General features: G+C 42.7%; 1 protein-coding gene across 4 annotated transcripts in view; it reads right to left on the minus strand.

The window, feature by feature from the left end:
- LOC135551890 (collagen alpha-1(XVI) chain-like) overlaps window positions 1–20,845 on the minus strand; it is a 124,157-nt gene that overhangs the window by 86,340 nt on the left and 16,972 nt on the right. For all 4 annotated transcript variants that reach the window (XM_064983164.1, XM_064983166.1, XM_064983163.1 and 1 more), the window contains exons 3-4: window positions 16,366–16,434; window positions 16,088–16,205 (exon numbers count right to left, since the gene is read on the minus strand). In XM_064983164.1, the coding sequence (XP_064839236.1) occupies window positions 16,088–16,205; window positions 16,366–16,434 (187 nt within the window). The remainder of the gene's footprint in view (window positions 1–16,087; window positions 16,206–16,365; window positions 16,435–20,845) is intronic.

A 20,845-nucleotide genomic window follows, 5' to 3' on the forward strand; every position in this document is an offset into this window, starting at 1 on the left:
TTTGAAGTATTTCACCTCTGAGTGTCTGTGCTTACAGTTAGTTACAAGTATTTCACCTCTGAGTGTCTGTGCTTACAGTTAGTTACAAGTCTTTCACCTTTCAGAATAATAAAAGGCGTCTGTGTGCAGCTTTACCTCTGCTACTGGTAGAGAGGAAACGATGGTATCCACGTACACTATCTTGTCCAGTTGTAAGTCGCAGTGGATGGTGCGTCACCCATCGGTGCCCTAGACAGCGTATCTGCAGTGATGAGATTCTTCCCTGACACATGGACGATGTTGTAGGTGAATCTCAGAAGTCAGAAGTAAATCGTAGGACCCTGATCTAGGGCTCTGGAGCCTAGCAATGGGAGCAGGGGTTTGTGGGCAGTTTCTGGTGTGAACTGCAGGACCTGAAGGTAAGGAGTCAGTTTTTCACATGCCTATGTGTCTGTTATGGCATCTTTCTCAATCTATGATTAGCACTTCTCTATATCAGTCATTCCTCTTGAGTTGTATGTCACATGTTTCCAAGTATTGTCAGCCTGTTTCTGAGTCAGCACAGCACCTACAGTTGAAGTCGGAAGTTTACATACACCTCAGCCAAATACATTTAAACTCAGCTTTCACAATTCCTCACATTTAATCCAAGTAAAAAATCCCTGTTTTAGGTCAGTTAGGATCACCACTTTATTTTAAGAATATGAAATGTCAGAATAATATTAGAGAGAATAATTTACTTCAGCTTTTATTTATTTCATCACATTCCCAGTGGGTCAGAAGTTTACATACACTCAATTAGTATTTGGTAGCATTGCCTTTAAATGGTTAAACTTGGGTAAAATGTTTGAGTAGCCTTCCACAAGCTTCCCACAATAAGTTGGGTGAATTTTGGCCTATTCCTCCTGAAAGAGCTGGTGTAACAGAGTCAGGTCTGTAGGCCTCCTTGCTCGCACACGCTTTTTCAGTTCTGCCCATACATTTCCTAAAAGATTGAGGTCAGGGCTTTGTGATGGCCACTCCAATACCTTGACTTTGTTGTCCTTAAGCCATTTTGCTACAACTTTGGAAGTATGCTTGGGGTCATTGTCCATTTCGAAGACCCATTTGCGACCAAGCTTTAACTTCCTGACTGATGTCTTGAGATGTTGCTTCAATATATCCACGTAACTTCCCTTCCTCATGACACCAACTATTTTGTGAAGTGGCCAGTCAATCCTGCAGCAAAGCACCCCCACAACACGATGATGCCACCCCCGTGCTTCACGGTTGGGATGGTGTTCTTCGGCTTGCAAACCTCCCCCTTTTTCCTCCAAACATAACGATGGTCATTATGGCCAAACAGTTCTATTTTTGTTTCATCAGATCAGAGGAAATTTCTCCAAAAAGTACGATCTTTGTCCCCATGTGCAGTTGCAAACCATAGACGGGCTTTTTATGGCGGTTTTGGAGCAGTGGCTTCTTCCTTGCTGGGTGGCCTTTGAGGTTATGTCGATATAGGACTCGTTTTAACTGTGGATATAGATACTTTTGTACCTGTTTCCTTCAGCATCTTCACAAGGTCATTTGCTGTTGTTCTGAGATTGATTTGCACATTTCGCACCAAAGTACGTTCATCCATAGGAGACAGAACGCGTCTCCTTCATGAGCGGTATGACGACTGCATGGTCTCATGGTGTTTATGCTTGCGTACTATTGTTTGTACAGATGAACATGGCACTTTCAGGCATTTTAAAATTGCTCCCAAGGTTGAACCAAACCTTTTCTGAGGTCTTGGCTGATTTCTTTTGATTTCCCCATGATGTCAAGCAAAGAGGCACTGAGTTTGAAGGTAAAGCCATGACATAATTTTCTGGAATTTTCAAAGCTGTTTAAAGGCACAGTCAACTTAGTGTATTTAAACTTCTGACCGACTGGAATTGTGATACAGTGAATTATAAGTGAAACAATCAGTCTGTAAAGGATTGTTGGAAAAATGACTTGTGTTATGCACAAAGTAAATGTCCTAACCGACTTGCCAAAACTATAGTTTGTTAACAAGAAATTTGTGGAGTGGTTGAAAAACAAGTTTTAATGACTCCAACCTAAGTATATGTAACTTACGACATCAACCATGCACGAGTACTGAGCGAGTGTTTTTTGGAGGACTCAGTTCCTCCTTGAGCTTCTGAAAAGCAGTCTTTTGGGGATGCCCCCAACAACCCTCGCTCTTCTCTCGGCTCAGCTCATTCAATGGCATGCGGTATGTAGCCAGTTGGGGCAAAAACTTAGCAAGGTAGTTCGCCATGCCCATCAGTTGGCGACCATCTGCTACACAGATTCTGGCATCTCCCTGATTACCTCGACCTTGTTGGGATGTGGCTCCAGTCCTGAAGCATTAACCCTGTGACCTAAGAAGAATGACTTCATCCTTTGCAAACGTACACTTTCTGTTGAGTGAGACACTCCTGCTGAAGTTTCTGTAGCACTTTGTAATGTCTCTTGTTGTGTCCTTGTCTGTCACATCCAAACAACAGAATGTCGTCAGCATGGCACCCAGCACCCTTGGAAGTTCTCAAACATTTGAGGCAATGCTCGGGCACCAATAATATGCCAAATGATAATCTGTTGAAGTGGTAAGTGGTACCTCCCAAATTGTGTGATGAAGGAAGTGAGGAGGTGTGACAGGGGTGGGAGGGATTTGCAAATATCCAGATTGAGCATCGAGCTTCGTGAAGAAGTGCATTTGTCAACATTGCGAGTGTTCAATCTCCTCCTGGAAGAATGAAACACTCTTATCACTGATTCATTCCCTCTGATCTCACCATTGGCTTACAAGACAACATCCATCACTGAGCACCATTCTGTGGGCTTTGTCACTTTGGTTAAAACATCTATGTTCTCCATCCTGACCAGCTCTCCATATATATTTTTTCTCTCAAGGTGAGTGGAACACAATGTGATGTGAGTCCAACTGAAGCTGTTCTGACAGCCTCCTGTCATTTATTCCAACACCAATTGTGTCTCTCATCAGACCTTCTTTGAGCATTACATGCCTCTGCACTCTCTCCCTCATCATTTGGGTTCTCTCAAAAATAAAATGGTGTTTTCCTGAACAGTGCTGCTCAAATGCTGCTTTCACATTAGCATACTTCTTTTTATCAGCATCAGTCAATGGCGATACTTCCAAAATATCCTCAGCGGCATCCCCCATAGCATATATAAGAGAGTTAACCTGTTTTGTTTTGTTGAGCTGGAGTGGAGCGAAGAGCGGAGCGTGGAGCGGAGCGTGGAGTGGAGCAAGGAGTGGAGCGTGCCCAATTTGACTGGAGCGTGGAGTGAGATTCCCAAAGGCTGGGGTGTCTGCCTTCTCGCCTGCACCAATTTCTCTCCAGTAGCTCTCATTTTCAGAAACTCAGGGCATGACCGCCCCAGCATGTATTTGTAGTCTACTTGTGTGCTGCTATAGCCCATTGCTTTATCTACTGTCATGGAGTTCACTAAATATTTTCATAGCGAAACTGCTAAAACACACAGGTGCTAAATCAAGCAGTGGTGGGCCGTCAGGGCCAGCAAGGCCTCTCTGCTGGCCTAAACATCATCAGAATATAGATCTTTTTTAAATATATTTTCCCACAAATATGTATTAAATTATTCCCCAGTGTAAGAGTTACACTCTTCATTTCATAGCTTTCCTCTTGGTTGCACTGCTTCCAGCCCCAGGTTGAGATTTGGAGGGCTGGTCTTTATGTTAGATCTTTTATCTAATCATATTCAGCCATCATGTGTTGCCAGGGGTCTAAAATCTGCCCTCAGGCCTTCAGAATCAACAGTGCGAGCGCTTGTAGCTTAAAGTGAATGGAAATTAAAATATTGTGTCAACCAATCAGCTTTAGAGTTGGCTATTGTACGCCTGCTGGCTGGCTCCAGTGTTACACAGGAGCCAGCTAGCAGGCGTAGTGCGTGCACGTCTTTTGATTGGATTACCAATATTAAGAGGTAGGTCCTATATGGGCAGGTCTCAGAACTAGGAAACTCAGAACTAGGAAACTGAAATTGATAAACAAATTAATTTGCGTACTACTAAGCTGTTTTTTCAACCCACAATGGCGGAAGGAGAAGATATCGATTTGGTCGAGGATATAATTATAACGCCATTCTCAAGACAAACTTTTCAAGAAAAGTTAGACATTGTCGGGAGAGGTCGACACCGACGCTACAAAGCCTGTCACAGGCGGGAAAGGGGTTTGTTCTCCACTTTCAAAGTTCCAACTACGAGCGCTATCAATGGCTCACAGGCTCCGAGAAGCACTGTAAACTGTACTACTGGGAATGCCTATTATTTGCTAGTGATCGATTTGGTGTTTGGAGCCACACTGGCTTTGCAAACCTGAGTTGTCTAACCAAGGCAGCAACGAGACACCAAAGTACGGCTGGGCACTTACAAGCAATGGTGCTTTTGAAAACTTTTGGGGACACCCGAGTGGATCTACAGCTCAACGAACAAGCGCGCAGGGCAACAAAGCTGCACAATGAAAAGATATTGTACTCTTCCCCTGCAATTCTCTGAATAAAAATGTAAATTTCAAGGTGACGCAATGCCTGGTTATACTGCGTTTCTGTCTAAATGGATAGTGTCTAGAGCCATGGCATCATAATGATGGTAATAAGAGGTAGATTAATTCGAGTGGGACTGTGTAGGACTTCACTGAAGGCCCAGGCCCAAGGCCCACGGCATGCCACTGAAATCAAGGTGACTTACAAAGATAAGGACCAAGAGAGGGAGTGCAGTGATTTAGTGTCCACAACTAAAGAAGAGAGGGAGTGCAGTGATTTAGTGTCCACAACTAAAGAAGAGAGGGAGTGCAGTGATTTAGTGTCCACAATTAAAGAAAAGAGGGAGTGCAGTGATTTAGTGTCCACAATTAAAGAAGAGAGGGAGTGCAGTGATTTAGTGTCCACAACTAAAGAAGAGAGGGAGTGCAGTGATTTAGTGTCCACAACTAAAGAAGAGAGGGAGTGCAGTGATTTAGTGTCCACAACTAAAGAATCATTGTTGAATCTGAAGAGACACCTTTCACAACTAAAATAAAGGAATCAGATGGGTAGATAACTAAGTGTGTCATTGTTGCAAAGTATTAATAAATAAAAAATCTGATCTCTTAAACGTTTCATTCATTTTCTTTCTATTATCTATACAATAAGGCATAATAGATTTTGGCCCAATATAGGCCTGGCAATTTTCCACATTCTAGGAGCTTTCCATTTTTTATTTGGTTATTTTGCCTGAAAACCTTTAAACTTAACTATATATAAAAATAAATAAAAACTCGTAGTCTTTGCCCAGCCTGGCAATAGTGGTCAAAAGGGTGTTGAGCATCCCCAGTGGCTCTGCAAGTGTGGAGAGGATATTCTCTGCTGCTGATCAGCTCTCCAGGCACCATTGCATGAGCCTGAAGCCACATACTGGCCAAACTCGTGTTTCTAAAAATGAATTCTAAAAACAAATTTAAAGGCACGAATAAGTCATTTTGCATTTAATTTGCATTTAATTCTAATTCAGTCGCAGCCTATATGCACAATTTATAGAATATAATCATTAAATACAACAAAATGTTGTTTAAATGTGTTACGTTCTGATCATTGTTCTGTTATTTTATTCTTTGTTTTAGAATGGTCAGGGCGTGAGTTGGGGTGGGCAGTCTATGTTTGTTTTTCTATGTTGGTTTTTGTGTTCGGCCGAGTATGGTTCTCAATCAGAGGCAGGTGTCATTAGTTGTCTCTTATTGAGAATCATACTTAGGTAGCCTGGGTTTCACTTTTGGTTTGTGGGTGTTTGTTTCCGTGTGAGTGTTTTGGCCACACAGTACTGCTTCGGTTTTGTAAATTCACGTTGTTATTTTCTGTTTAGTGTTCTGAGTTTGAATTGAAAATCATTATGAACACTTACCACGCTGCGCTTTGGTCCGATCCTTCTTCCACCTCTGAATGCCGTTACAAAATGCGCGCTTTATGTCCCTACCAGCCTATTGTGTCACCTCACAGTGTATTTCTTTGTAGGATATAGCCTTGAAATCATTTTTATAATATAGCCTAAATAATTCAGAAATGGTTGTTGCAACAATTTTGGTAGATTATAGAAAGAGATCCAGATTGTTTAGCCCAGCTGATTTGTAGGGATCCAGATTTTGCACATCAGCTGTCTGGATTTGGGTGAAGGAGAAGTGGGTGGGGGAGGGGGGGCTTGGGCAAGTTGCTGGGGTAGGGGTAGTCAGGTGGAAAGCATGGCCAGCCGTAGAAAAATCCTGATTGAAATGATCGATTATCATAGATGTATCGGTGGTGACAGTGTTTCCGAGCCTCAGTGCAGTGGGCAGCTGGGTGGAGCTGCTCTTATTCCCCATTGACTTTACAGCATCACAGAACTTTTTGGAATTAGTACTACAGGATGCAAATTTCTATTTGAAAAAGCTAGCCTTTGCTTTCCTAACTGACTGTGTAGATTGGTTCCTGACTTCCGTGAAAAGTTGCATATCGCGGGGGCTATTCGATGCTAATGCAGAACGCCACAGGATGTTTTTGTGCTGGTCAACGACAGTCAAGTCTGGGGTGAACCAAGGGCTATATCTGTTCTTAGTTCTAATTTTTTTGAATGGGGCATGCTTATTTAAGATGGTGAGGAAAGCACTTTTAAACAGCAACCAGGCATCCTTTACTGACGGGATGAGGTCAATATCCTTCCAGGATACCCGGGCCAGGTCGATTAGAAAGGCTTGCTCGCTGAAGTGTTTAAGGGAGCGTTTGACAGTGATGAGGGGTCTTCATTTGACCGCGGACCCATTACGGACGCAGGCAATGAGGCAGTGATCGCTGAGATCCTGGTTGAAGACAGCAGAGGTGTATTTAGAGGGCAAGTTGGTCAGGATGATATCTAAGAGGGTGCCCATGGTTACGGATTTAGGGTTGTACCTGGTAGGTTCCTTGATAATTTGTGTCCCTCCATGTCTCTCATCTAATTCCTCATCTCCCTGTCTCTCTCTGTCTCTCATCTAATTCCTCATCTCGCTGTCTCTCATCTAATTCCTCATCTTCCTGTCAATCCCTGTGTCTCATCTAATTCCTCATCTCCCTGTCTCTCATCTAATTCCTCATCTTCCTGTCAATCCCTGTGTCTCATCTAATTCCTCATGTCCCTGTCTCTCATCTAATTCCTCCATCTCCCTGTCTCTCATCTAATACCTCATCTCCCTGTTTCTCGTCTAATTCCTCATCTCTCCGTCTCTCATCTAATTCCTCCATCTCCCTGTCTCTCATCTAATACCTCATCTCCCTGTCTCTCTCTGTCTATCAACTAATTCCTCATCTCCCTGTCTCTCATCTAATTCCTCATGTCCCTGTCTCTCATCTAATTCCTCATCTCCCTGTCTCTCATCTATTTGCTCCATCTCAATGTCTCTCATCTAATTCCTCATCTCCCTGTCTCTCTCTGTCTCTCATCTAATTCCTCCATCTACTCATCTCTCATCTAATTCCTCCATCTCCCTGTTTCTCCCTGTCTCTCCCAATACAGAAACACACACTAACAGTGATTGACAGAGTATAATATAGGCTACCATATTAAAATAGGCACACACTGCAAGAATACACACACATATGCACACACGCAGAAAGACAGGCAGGACACACACACACACACATAGTTGTGGTTTTGTTGGCAGCTGGTTTCTCACTCTGAGAGAAGAGGGCTGACAGTGATTTATAGCTTAGAGGAGATCCAAGGGAAATAACAGAAGATCTGCATACCTTACAAAGAGGGAGATATAAGTAAAGAGCAATGGCGGGGAGAAAGGAGATATAAGTAAAGAGCAATGGAGGGGAGAAAGGAGATATAAGTAAAGAGCAATGGAGGGGAGAAAGGAGATATAAGTAAAGAGCAATGGAGGGGAGAAAGGAGATATAAGTAAAGAGCAATGGAGGGGAGAAAGGAGATATTAGTTGGACAAAGTATGAGTCATGGCCTATAGAGAAAAGCAGCAATAGAGAGTGGATATGAGAATGGGGTGACAGAAAAGGACATTGAAAGAATGATCCATACCCTGAGGGCATTGTGAAATGCCTTCAAAACCAGCCACTAGGGGCAACAGTGATTGTTATTACCATCAAGTCAGCCTGGGACTCTTGGAGAAGGTTTTCGTGTCCCATCCTGGTGGTGGACACGGGTTTTTCATGTTTTACTTTATTGAGAGATATCGTGAGGCTCCCCCATGAGCTATAATAACAATGGGTTACTCTCACGTATCTGAAATGACATGATCAACTGATGTTTACTGATCATGGAAAGCATTCAGTTACTTGATTCATAACTTTGATGATAGAGATACTGTAAATATGTACTGTAAATATGTAAATATGTAAATATGTAAATATGTACTGTAAATATGTACTGTAAATATGTAAATATGCAATTGTTTTGCTTGGAATGAATGGACAATTATAGTTCTGACTCTGTACTTCACGAGGTGATGACATTAAAACCAAATAGTTAGCTGTAGCATTTATTTAACAAACCCTTGAACATGGCACATACAGTAGTTGTCAATGGTTTTAACAGAGCTGGGGTCTCCTTGTCCCCCAGCAACCACATGGAATGCTCTGCATGGTATTGTCAAGTGTTATTGAAAATAACCTATTATGTTTCAATCATGCTCCTTTCAAACTCTCAATAGGAATTATGTCAGGATGTTTTGGTAGTCGGGGCAATGGTGTTGGAGCTGTCCCAGTCTGAGCTACACAGAGGCAGACACACACGTACACACAGCTATCTTTACAGCAGAACATATAGTCACCTCAGGGTTTGTTTCTCATGGAATCATCTGTCATCTTGACATGAACTGATAACCCCCTTTCACTCGTTCATACAATCGTTTATTTATTTGTTCCCTTTCTCCACCCCTCCGTTGAGAAACAGAGCCACGTCGACAGTGTTTTAAATCAGAGAGCAGAGGCATCTGCTGATAGACTCTTATTCGTCACTGTACTTCTTCTAGCCAGGGAGGGAGAGAGAGAAGAAACAACAAAGAGAAAGAGAAGAAAAGCAAGCAGATGTTTTCTTATGTATCTGTTTATTTACGTCTCTGGAAGAGGGAGAGAAGAGAGGGGAAAGAATGAAAGGGCGAGAGAGATACATAGAGAGGGAGCAAGAGACAGAAAGAGAGAGATAGAGAGCGAGAAAGAGAGAGAGAGAGAGAGAGAGAAGCGAGAAAGATGGATAGAGAGAGAGAGAGCGAGAGAAGTGTGTTGTCTGAAGAAAGAGTCTGTCTCTCAACCAACCGTAATATGACTCCTAAACAGCAAATAGACCAGTGTTACATAGTGTTGATTTTTCAGTGTAACATTTATAGTGTTGTTCAAGTTTAAGAGTCAAATTCTCTCTGTAAGAGTTAAATTAACAGTCATTGGTGTTAATTTGCAGGTGGATTTTTTAAAATATTGTTTGTTTTAATATGTATTTTTATGTACATTGATTAATGTTATGCTACTCAAATATACACTACTGTTCAAAAGTTTGGGGTCACCTGGAAATGTCCTTGTTTTTGAAAGAAAAGCAAATTTTTTTGTCCATTAAAATAAATCAAATTGATCAGAAATACAGTGTAGACATTGTTAATGTTGTAAATGACTATTGTAGCTGGAAATGTTTATTTTATTTTATTTCTTTTATGGAATATCTACATAGGTGTACAGAGGCCCATTATCAACAACCATCACTCCTGTGTTCCAATGGCACGTTGTGTTAGCTAATCCAAGTTTATCATTTTAAAAGGTGAATTGATCATTAGAAAACCTTTTTACAATTATATGTTAGCACAGCTGAAAACTGATGTTCTGATTAAAGAAGCAATAAAACTGGCCTTCTTTAGACTAGTTGAGCATCTGGAGCATCAGCATTTGTGGATTCGATTACAGGCTCAAAATGGCCAGAAAGAAGAATTTTATTCTGAAACTCATCCATCTATTATTGTTTTGAGAAATGAAGGCTATTCCATGCAAGAAATTGCCAAGAAACTGAAGATCTCGTACAACGCTGTATACTACTCCCTTCACAGAACAGTGCAAACTGTCTCTAACAAGAATAAAAAGAGGAGTGGGAGGCCCTGGTGCACAACTGAGCAAGAGGACAAGTACATTAGAGGGTCTAGTTTAAGAAACAGACACCTCACAAGTCCTCAACTGGCAGCTTCATTAAATAGTACTGCAAAACACCAGTCTCAACGTCAACAATGAAGAGGTGACTGCAGAGTTGCAAAGAAAAAGCCATATCTCAGACTGGCCAACTCAAACCAAAAGATTAAGATGGGCAAAAGAACAAAGACACTGGACAGAGGAACTCTGCCTAGAAGGCCAGCATCCCGGAGTCGCCTCTTCACTGTTGACGTTGAGACTGGTGTTTTGCGGGTACTATTTAATGTAGCTGACATTTTTTCTAAATCTGTTACTTGGACTTATTGCACCCGCTACTGAAATGGTCGTTCCAGTTTAGATGATTTAGGTTGTCTCATATCTTAGTTTTAAAAATTCTAAATGTTGGTTAGTCAACATTTTGGAAGCCAACATAGTGACATACAGGCCTGATTTTTCTTGTAACCCATGAGTTTCAGGCCACTGTCTAAAACGAGGCCCTCAAAATAATGCCTTATGAAATACGTGTTGTATTGTGTTAAATTATTTAATTTGAATGATTGCATATTGGCATAGGATGTTACTTGGTGAAGGCCACAGGACTGAGAATGGATGAATGCAACAACCATGTCTCTCACTAACAAATACAGTCATGGGTGTTAAATCTACAATTTACTTGAAAGGCAAGGCACTCTGGGAAATATGTAAATAATGTTTTACACCAAGCAGTGTGATAATGTATCACCAAAAAGTCTGGACCCGTATACACACTGGACCGGTGTTAAATTTAACACTGGAGAATTTGCTGTATACTATAAGATTAGTGACACCCGGAATAACTGTATTTTGATCAATACAACATAATCAAATGCAAAAAAGAGAAAGAAAATGTACAGACTCTCTCTTCTCTTCATCGTATTGGTATGATGGCATTCAAAACAGCCTGGGGATTTTTCTCGTGGCTTTTAAAGCATTTGACCTCTGACCTGCTCATTTCTGTTTGTCATATTTCCAGAGTTATTCGAGACGCTGTGACAAACAATATATGTGACAATATTATGTGGCACCTTGAGAACACAACGTCTGCTCTAAAACGACTTAGAGGGGGTGATATATTGAGTTATCAAGCCAGAAATCCCAACAAAATCTTGCAGCGTGATATACACTTGGCAGCTCCTGGGGCACTTTCATGTTTTATCAGACTGGAGAAGGAAAGGGAGGGAACATTCACCAGACTGAACACCAACAACTCTGAACCACAAGAGACCGAATGTTTAAAAAGACAGTATGACACGGTGGTCTTAATCAGGTCCTGAACATAGTCTGACAATGGTGAACAAAAAACAGATAAAAACCTTTAAACACCCGACATATTATTAGAACTAACTTAAAGATGATTTAAGTAAATTGTATTAAAAGTAACATATGATGTTAAAATGGCTGTCACTTTTGTATGTGTTTGCTCCAGGAATCCCAAACCACCTACTGCTATTGTTAATGTGACTGTAACAGTTTTGTGTTACTGCTGGAGGAAAATATGTGGTATTCTGGTCTTCTGCAAAAACAATCAGAATGTAGGCAGCTCTATGTGTTCAGGGTGAAATTTCTACTGATCTTGGGTCAGTTTTGCAAGGTTAGGATTGTGGGAGGGGAAGCTGAAAGAATAGTCAAAGCAAAACTTGGTTTCACAGACATACTGTCAGTTCAACCATCACCCACCGCCATTCACCAACATACTAAGTGGTGATTTAAAAAAAGAGCTGGAGTAAGAGAGACGAATGAAGAGACAAAGGAAGAGAAGGAGGAAGAGAGAGAGAGGGGGGGGGGTTTGAGAGCAAAAGATAGAGGAGGTAGTGAGAGAGCGAGAGAGCATCCTGGAATATCCAAGGCCAGAGGTCATCTGCCTTTCCTTCTTCTTTGCAGATCGTCTCAAGCTCTGTCAGGTTGGATGGGGAGCGTTGCTGCACAGCTATTTTCAGGTCTCTCCAGAGATGTTCGATCGGGTTCAGGTCCGGGCTGTGGCTGGGTCACTCAAGGACATTCAGAAACTTGCCCCGAAGCTCCTCATGCGTTGTCTTGGTTGTGTGGTTAGGGTCAGTGTCCTCTTGGTCATATTTCGGCCCAGTCTGAGGTCCAGAGAGCTCTGGAGCAGGTTTTCATCAAGGATTTCTCTGTGCTTTACTCAGTTCATCTTTGCCTCAATACTGACTAGTCTCCCAGTTCCTGTAGCTGAAAAACACCCCCACAGCATGATGCTGCCACCATCACGCTTCATTGTAGGGATGGTGCCAGGTTTCCTCCAGACGTGACGCTTTGCATTCAGGCCAGTCTTGGTTTCATCAGACCAGAGAATCTCGTCTCTCAAAATCTGAGAGTCTTTAATTGCCTTTTGGCAAACTCCAAGGGGGCTGTTATGTAACTTTTACTGAGGAGTGGCTTCCATCTGGCCACTCTACCATAAAGCCCTGATTGGTGGAGTGCTGCCAAGATGGTTGTCCTTCTGGAAGGTTCTCCTATCTCCACAGAGGAATTCTAGAGCTCTGTCAGTGACCATCTGGTTTTTGGTCACCTCCCTGTTCAAGGCCCTTCTCCCCCAATTGCTCAGTTTGGCCGGGCGGCCAGCTCTAGTCTTGGTGGTTCAAAACGTATTCCTTTTAAGAATGACGGAGGCCACTGTGTTCTTGGGGACCGTCAATGCTGCAGACATTTTTTTGGTACCCTTCCCCAGATCTGTGCCTTGACACAATCCTGTCTCGGCGCTCAATGGACAATTCCTTTTACCTCATGGCTTGGTTTTTGATCTGACATGCACTGTCAACTGTGGGACCTTATATAGACAGATATGTGGCTTTCCAAATCATGTCAAATCAATTGAATTTACCACAGGTAGACTCCAATAAAGTTGGAGAAAGGATGATCAATGGAAACAGGATGCACCTGAGCTCAATTTCGTGTCTCATAGCAAGTATTTTTGTTTTTGATTTTTTATACATTTGCAAACATTTCTAAATACCTGTTTAGGCTTTGTCATTATGGGGTATTGTGTGTATTGCTACGGATTTGTATTTATTGAATACATTTTAGAATAAGGCTATAACACAACAAAATGTAGAAAAAGTCAAGGGGTCTGAATGTGTTCCGCTTCTCCATCCTGGAAGGAGAAATCAATCATTTCCAAGCCCAGGGACATGTACTAGTGTGTGGCGACCTAAATGCCAGAACTGGACAAGAACCTGACAACCTCAGCACACAGGGGGACAAACACCTAACAGGAGGAGACAGCATTCCCTCCTCCATATGCTCTCCTAGGCACAACTACGACAACATAACCAACAAAAACAGGTCACAACTCCTACAGTTCTGTCGCACGATGGGAATGTACATAGTCAATGGTAGGCTTTGAGGGGACTCCTACGGTATGTACACATATAGCTTATCACTTGGCATTAGTAATGTAGACTACTTTATCACTGACCTCAAACAAGAGTCTCTCAGAATGTTCACAGTTAGCCCACTGACACCCCAATCACAGCAAAATCCCAGTCTACTTGAACAAAGCAATACTCAATCATGAGGCATCAAAGCCAAAGGAACTGAATAATATTAAGAAATGCCATAGATGGGAGGAAAGTAGTGTCGGAAACCTACCAAAAAAAAAAAAAAAACTTTCACTCTAATAGTGATGGTGTAAACTTGGCAGTAGAAAACATAAACAGTATATTTGACCTCTCAGCTTCCCTCTCATATAACAATGACAAATGATTTGATGAAGAACACAAAAACCTAAGAAAGAAATTGAGAAACCTATCCAACCAAAAGCATAGAGACCCAGAAAACCTGAGCCTACTCCTTCACTATGGTGAATCACTAAAAACAATACAGAAATACACTACGGAAAAAGAAATAACAGCCTGTCAGAAATCATCTCAATTTTATTGAAGAATCCATAGACTCTAACCACTGCTGGGAAAATTGGAAAACACTAAACAAACAACAACACGAAGAGTTATCTATCCAAAATGGAGATGTATGGATAAACCACTTCTCCAATCTTTTTGGCCCTATATCAAAAAACAAACAGCAAAAACATATACATGATCAAATGCAAATCTTAGAATAAAATATTAAAGACTACCAGAACCCACTGGATCCCCAATTACATTGAATGAACTACCAGGAATACAAACACTCCAACCCAAAAAGGCCTGTGGTGTTGATGGTATCCTCAATGAAATGATCAAATATACATAACATCATCCTTATCGCTGGCATCTTCCCCAATTTTTGGAACCAAGGACGGATCACAAAAATCCACAAAAGTGGAGACAAATTTGACCCCAATAACTACCGTGGGATATGCATCAACAGCAACAGCAAAATCAGACTCGTACATTTCCTCAGTGAAAACAATGTACTGAGAAAATGTCTAATTAGCTTTTTAGTCAAAGTACCGTGCGACAGACCACATATTCACCCTGCACACTAATTGACAAACAAATAAACCAAAACAAAGGCAATGTCTTCTCAAGCTTTGTTGTCTTCAAAAAAGCTTATGACTCAATATGGCATGAAGGTCTGTTCTACAAATTGATGGAAAGTGGTGTTGGGAAAACAAACATATGAAATGATCAAATCCATGTACACAAACAAAGGGTGTGTGGTTAAATTTGGCAAAAAACACACATTTCATTCCACAGGGCCGTGGGGTGAGACAGGATTGCAATTTAAGCCCCACCCTCTTCAAAGTACATATCAACGAATTGGCGAGGGCACTAGAACAGTCTGCAAATCACAGCCTCACCCTAGTAGAATATGAAGTCAAATGTCTACTGTTTGCTGATGATCTGGTGCTTCTGTCACCAACCAAGGAGGACCTACAGCAGCACCTAGATATTCTTCACAGATTCTTTCAGACCTGGGCCCAGACAGTAAATCTCAGTAAGACAAAAATAATGATGTTCCAGTTGCCAGGACCTCAAATACAAATTCCATCTAAACACCATTGCACTAGAGCACACAAAAAATGGCCTAGGTAACTTCCAAAAGCTTTGAACGATCTGAGAGACAAGGCAAGACGGGCCTTCTATGCCATTAAAATGAACATATAAATTTACATACAAATTAGGATCTGGCTAAAAATACTTGAATCGGTTATAGAACCCATAGCCCTTTATGCTTGTGAGGTCTACGATCCGCTCAAAAACCAAGAATTCACAAAATGGGACAAACAACAAATTGAGATTCTGCATGCAGAATCCTCCGTGTACAACGTAGAACACCAAATAACGCATGCAGAGCAGAATTAGGCCGATATCAGCTAATCATCAAAGTCAGAGAGAGAGAGAGGGGGGGGTGTAGAGTGCTGAGAGAGAGAGAGAGAGAGAGAGAGAGAGAGAGAGAGAGAGAGAGAGAGAGAGAGAGAGAGAGAGAGAGAGAGAGAGAGAGAGAGAGAGAGAGAGAGAGAGAGAGAGAGAGAGAGAGAGAGAGAGAGAGAGAGAGGGCTCAGTTGGAGTTTGCAATGGCAAGGTTGTGGGTTCGATTCCCACTGGGGACCAGTATGAAAAAAAAGCATGAAAATGTATGACTCCTTACTTTGAGTCGCTCTGTGTCTGCTAGAGTGTCTGCTAAATTACGTAAATGTAAATGCGAGAGAGAGAGAGAGAGAAATATAGTAGTGATAGAGGACCTACTCTGTGGGGCTGATGAGATGGGGAGAGAGAGAGATATAGTAGTGATAGAGGATCTACTGTGTGGGGCCGATGAGATGGGAAAATAGAGAAAGAGAGAGAAAGAGGCAGAGGGAGAGAGAGAGAGTCAGATAGAAAGATATAAAGAGAGAGCTAGCAGCAGTGATGAAATGGAAAAAGACAGAAGGAGAGAGGGAGACAGAGGGTGACAGACAGACAAAGAAAGAGAGTTAGTAGTGATGGAGGGAGGGAGGAGGACATACTCTGTGGGGTGGATGAGTGCTGTCTTGCCCAGTCGGAGGATAACGGGTCCTCTGGGGTTACGGATCTTCCTGACCGCTGCTGTCTTGAGCAGGGAGAAGCGCCGCACCAGATTGAAACCTGCATCAAATCCATCATCACATTAATCCTCAGATCAGGCAGAGTAATCAATCACAGAGAGGAGCCACAGTAGATCAGACAGGATAAACAAGGTGGTACTAACTGTTTTGTGTGTGTGTGTGTGTGTGTGCATGTGTTTGTGCGTGCGTGTATCATTTACCTGTGATGTTGTGTCTGGCTGTCTGAGGGAACTTCCAGTCATCTACCTGTTGGGAAGGGCATTGTACTTCTGGAGAGAGAGAATGAGAGAGAGGAGAGTAAGAAGGAGAGATGGACAGGACAAAATACATGTTGTGTGAAATGCCATTCAGACAAAGGACACACAGTAACGTCAGAGTAAAATAAATAGATATGGTGATTTAGACAGACACTGTCCTTTGCTACTGTATATAAAACACTTCCCCCCATGTACAGATCAGCCTCAGGTCATACTGTGGAGCACACACAAAATCTGTGGATCAACTACAGGAGGCTGGTGGCACCTTAATTGGACAGGACAGGCTCATGGTAAAGGTAAGAGCGGAACAGGTGGAATGGAAACCATGTGTTTGGTGCCATTCCATTGACTCTGTTCCAGCCATTATTATGAGCCGTCCTCCCCTCCGGGAGAGAGAAAGGAAGGGGGAGGGAGGGAGGGAGAGAGAGAGAGAGGGAGAGAGAGAGAGGCATGCACGCACGTGTCACACATTCACAAAATTGATGGATATATCCTCACCCCATTAGCAGATGTCAAGGAGAAATGTGTTTGCTGTCATATTGTGAATCTGTAATATTGTGAGCCCCCACTACATTGTGAGCCCTGGGTACATGTTCAGGGTCAGGTAGGGGTTCAGTAACATAGTAACATGTTCTGGTTCAGGGGTGACCCACTTTGTTCCTGGGGTCTGTCCCAAATGGCACCATATTCCATATAGTCCACTACCTGTACATGGGTCCCGGTCAAAAGTTGTGGACTATATGAGGAATAGTGGGCCATTTGGGACAGACAACCAAGAATGATTCTGAGAGGAACATTAATGAATGGTCACCAATTCTATCATACCTAATTCTACTAATCAAGGTCTTGTTGAGATTATTGATGGAAGGTGCTGTTTTCCTAGCTCCACTGTCTCCAGCCCTACCAGTGTGTTAGAATTATAAAACCTAAAGGATTGTACAAGCCTGGAGATTGATATGCCTGGAGACTGTCCAATAAATCCACACACACACACACACACACACACACACACACACACACACACACACACACACACACACACACACACACACACACACACACACACACTGCAATTAGGAGGACACGTACAGTATTACTAAGTCCTTGACCCTGGTGTGCAGTGCAGATGTTTCTTTTAGTATCATTGTGCTTACCAAACAATTGATTTCCATTCAAAATCCTATTTTCCCTAACACCTAACCCTAAAATCTAACCATTACCCTTAACCTAACCCCTAACCTTAACACCTTAACACTAACCCTAACCCCAAACCCCAACACTAAACCCTTCCCTAAACTTAATAGTAACCCTAAACCTAAAAGATAGCCTCAGACAACAACATAGATGTATACGCTGATTTGGTGAGCAAGTTTATTAGCAAGTGCATCGGTGATGTGGTATCCACAGTGACTATTAAAACCTTCCCCAACCAGAAACCGTGGATTGATGGCAGCATTAGCGCAAAATTGAAAGTACGAACCACTACTTTTAATCATGGCAAGGTGACCGGAAACATGACCGAATACAAACAGCTAAGCGTCGTAATAGAGACAAAGTGGAGTCGCAATTCAATGGCTCAGACACGAGACGTATGTGGCAGGGTCTACAGACAATCACGGATTACAAAAAGAAAACACGGCCCGTCGCAGACACTGACGTCTTCCTCCCAAACAAACTAAACTACTTCTTTGCTCGCTATGAGGACAATACAGTGCCACTGACACGGCCCGCTACCAAAACCTGCGGGCTTTCCTTCACCGCAGCCAATGTGAGTAAAACATTTAAACGTGTTAACCCTCGCAAGGCTGCTGGCCCAGACGGCGTCTCTAGCCGTGTTCTCAGAGCATGCGCAGACCAACTGGCTGGTGTGTTTACGGACATATTCAATCAACCCTTATCCCAGTATGCTGTCCCCACATGCTTTAAGAGGGCCACCATTGTTCCTGTTCGAAAGAAAGCTAAGGTCATGAAGTGCTTTGAGAGACTAGTCAAGGACTATATCACCTCCACCCTACCTGACACCCTAGACCCACTCCAATTTGCTTACCGCCCCAATAGGTCCACAGACGACGCAATCACACTGCAATCGCAATCACACTGCACACTGCCCTAACCCATCTGGACAAGAGGAATACCTATGTTAGAATGCTGTTCATCGATTACAGCTCAGCATTTAACACCATAGTACCCTCCAAACTCGTCATTAAGCTCGAGACGCTAAGTCTCGACCCCACCCTGTGCAACTGCGTCCTGGACTTTGACGGGCCGCCCCCAGGTGGTGAGGGTAGGAAACAACATCTCCACCCCGCTGATCCTCAACACTGGGGCCCCACAAGGGTGTGTTCTCAGCCCTCTCCTGTACTCCCTGTTCACCCATGACTGCGTGGCCATGCACGCCTCCAACTCAGTAATCAAGTTTGCAGATGACACTGCAGTGGTAGGCTTGAAGGCTTGATTACCAACAATGATGAGATGGCCTACAGGGAGGAGGTGAGGGCCCTCGGAGTGTGGTGTCAGGAAAATAACCTCACACTCAACGTCAACAAAACAAAGGAGGTGATTGTGGACTTCAGGAAACAGCAGAGGGAGCACCCCCTATCCACATCGACGGGACAGTAGTGGGGAAGGTGGAACATTTTAAGTTCCTTGGCAAACACATCACGGAAAAACTGAAATGGTCCACCCACACAGACAGCGTGGTGAAGAAGGCACAACAGCGCATCTTCAACCTCAGGAGGCTGAAGAAATTTGCCTTGTCACCGAAAACAATAGCTAACTTTTACAGATGCACAATCAAGAGCATCTTTTCGGGCTGTATCACCGCCTGGTACGGCAACTGCTCCACCCACAACTGTAAGGCTCTCCTGGGGCAAACTACCTGCCCTCCAGGACATCTACACCACCCGATGTCACAGGAAGGCCAAAAAGATCATCACAGACAACAACCACCCGAGCCACTGCCTGTTCACCCCACTATCATCCAGAAGGCGAGGTCAGTACAGGTGCATCAAAGCAGGGACCGAGAGCTTCTATCTCAAGGCCATCAGACTGTTAAACAGCCATCACTAACATTGAGTGGCTGCTGCCAACATACTGACTCAAATCTCTATCCACTTTATTAATAATTGGATGTAATAAATGTATCACTAGTCACTTTAAACAATGCCACTTTCTGTGTTTACATACCCTACATTACTCATCTCATATGTATATACTGTACTCTATACCATCTACTGCATCTTGCCTATGCCGCACGGACATCACTCATCCATAAATGTATATGTACATATTCTTATTCATTCCTTTACACTTGTGTGCATAAGGTAGTTGTTGTGAAATTGTTAGATTACTTGTTAGATATTACAGCACGGTCGGAACTAGAAGCACAAGCATTTCGCTGCACTCGCATTAACATCTGCTAACCATGTGTATGGGGCCAATAACATTTGATTTGATTTGAACACCTAAGCCTAAAATAGCCTTTTTCATTGTTGGGCCCTGCAAAATGTCCCCACTTGTCCGAATTGTCCTCATTTTACTATCCTTGTGATGACTTCTGGTCCCCACAAGGATAATAAAACCAAACACACACACACACACACACACAAACTACTCCACTTCAGGGTTGAGACTGTTGGCCAGGTTGTTAAATTGAAACCAATTTAGTGCTGGAGTAAAACAGAGTGACTGGATCCAATTAGATTGGGAAGAGGAACACACAGATAGAGTGCTCTCTGTGTGTGTGTGTTTGTGTGTGTGTGTGTGTGTGTTTGTGCGTGCGTGCGTGTGTGTGTGTGTGCGTGCGTGTGTGCGTGTGTGTGACAGAGTGAGAGTGAGTTGCTAGCCTGAGGGTCTGAGTTATATTCTCACCCAGGAAAGAGAAGCAGACTAAGAGGCTAAATCAAGAGCTTTTAACTTCTATCATTCTATTTGTTCACTCTATTGATCAGTAGCTGAGCCAATTGAAATGAGTTAACTCATGCACCTACTATTTATTAGAATGAATATGTCAACCCAATAGAGCCCCATAGTGGAGGTGTCATAATACCCATAAAACCTAGCGGTCAAAAAATGAAATGGTTCCAACCATTTTTCCCAAAGTGAAGGGCTTATCCTGGCATGACATCTTGATAACCATGTAAGTCTCTCTCAGACAAGGTGACTTTTTTTTCAATATATTTGGTTCTATTTAGTCTCAGATTCTAAAATTATTATTAGCGACAGCATGCAAGACTACAAATCGCTGCAAGCTTCTGCACGCCATCTCTAGCTGACACCTTAGCTAACAGGTATTGTGTCAATATAAAACTTGCACAAGTCAGTTCACAGAATTGCCCATTAAAGAAATGTAGCTTATTCATTACTACATTTAGCTACCATTAGATAGTTAGTCCAGAGATTCTTACCTTTGCCTTGATTCTGA

Source organism: Oncorhynchus masou, chromosome 13 (assembly GCF_036934945.1).
Source record: "Oncorhynchus masou masou isolate Uvic2021 chromosome 13, UVic_Omas_1.1, whole genome shotgun sequence".
Taxonomy (NCBI): Eukaryota; Metazoa; Chordata; class Actinopteri; order Salmoniformes; family Salmonidae; genus Oncorhynchus; species Oncorhynchus masou.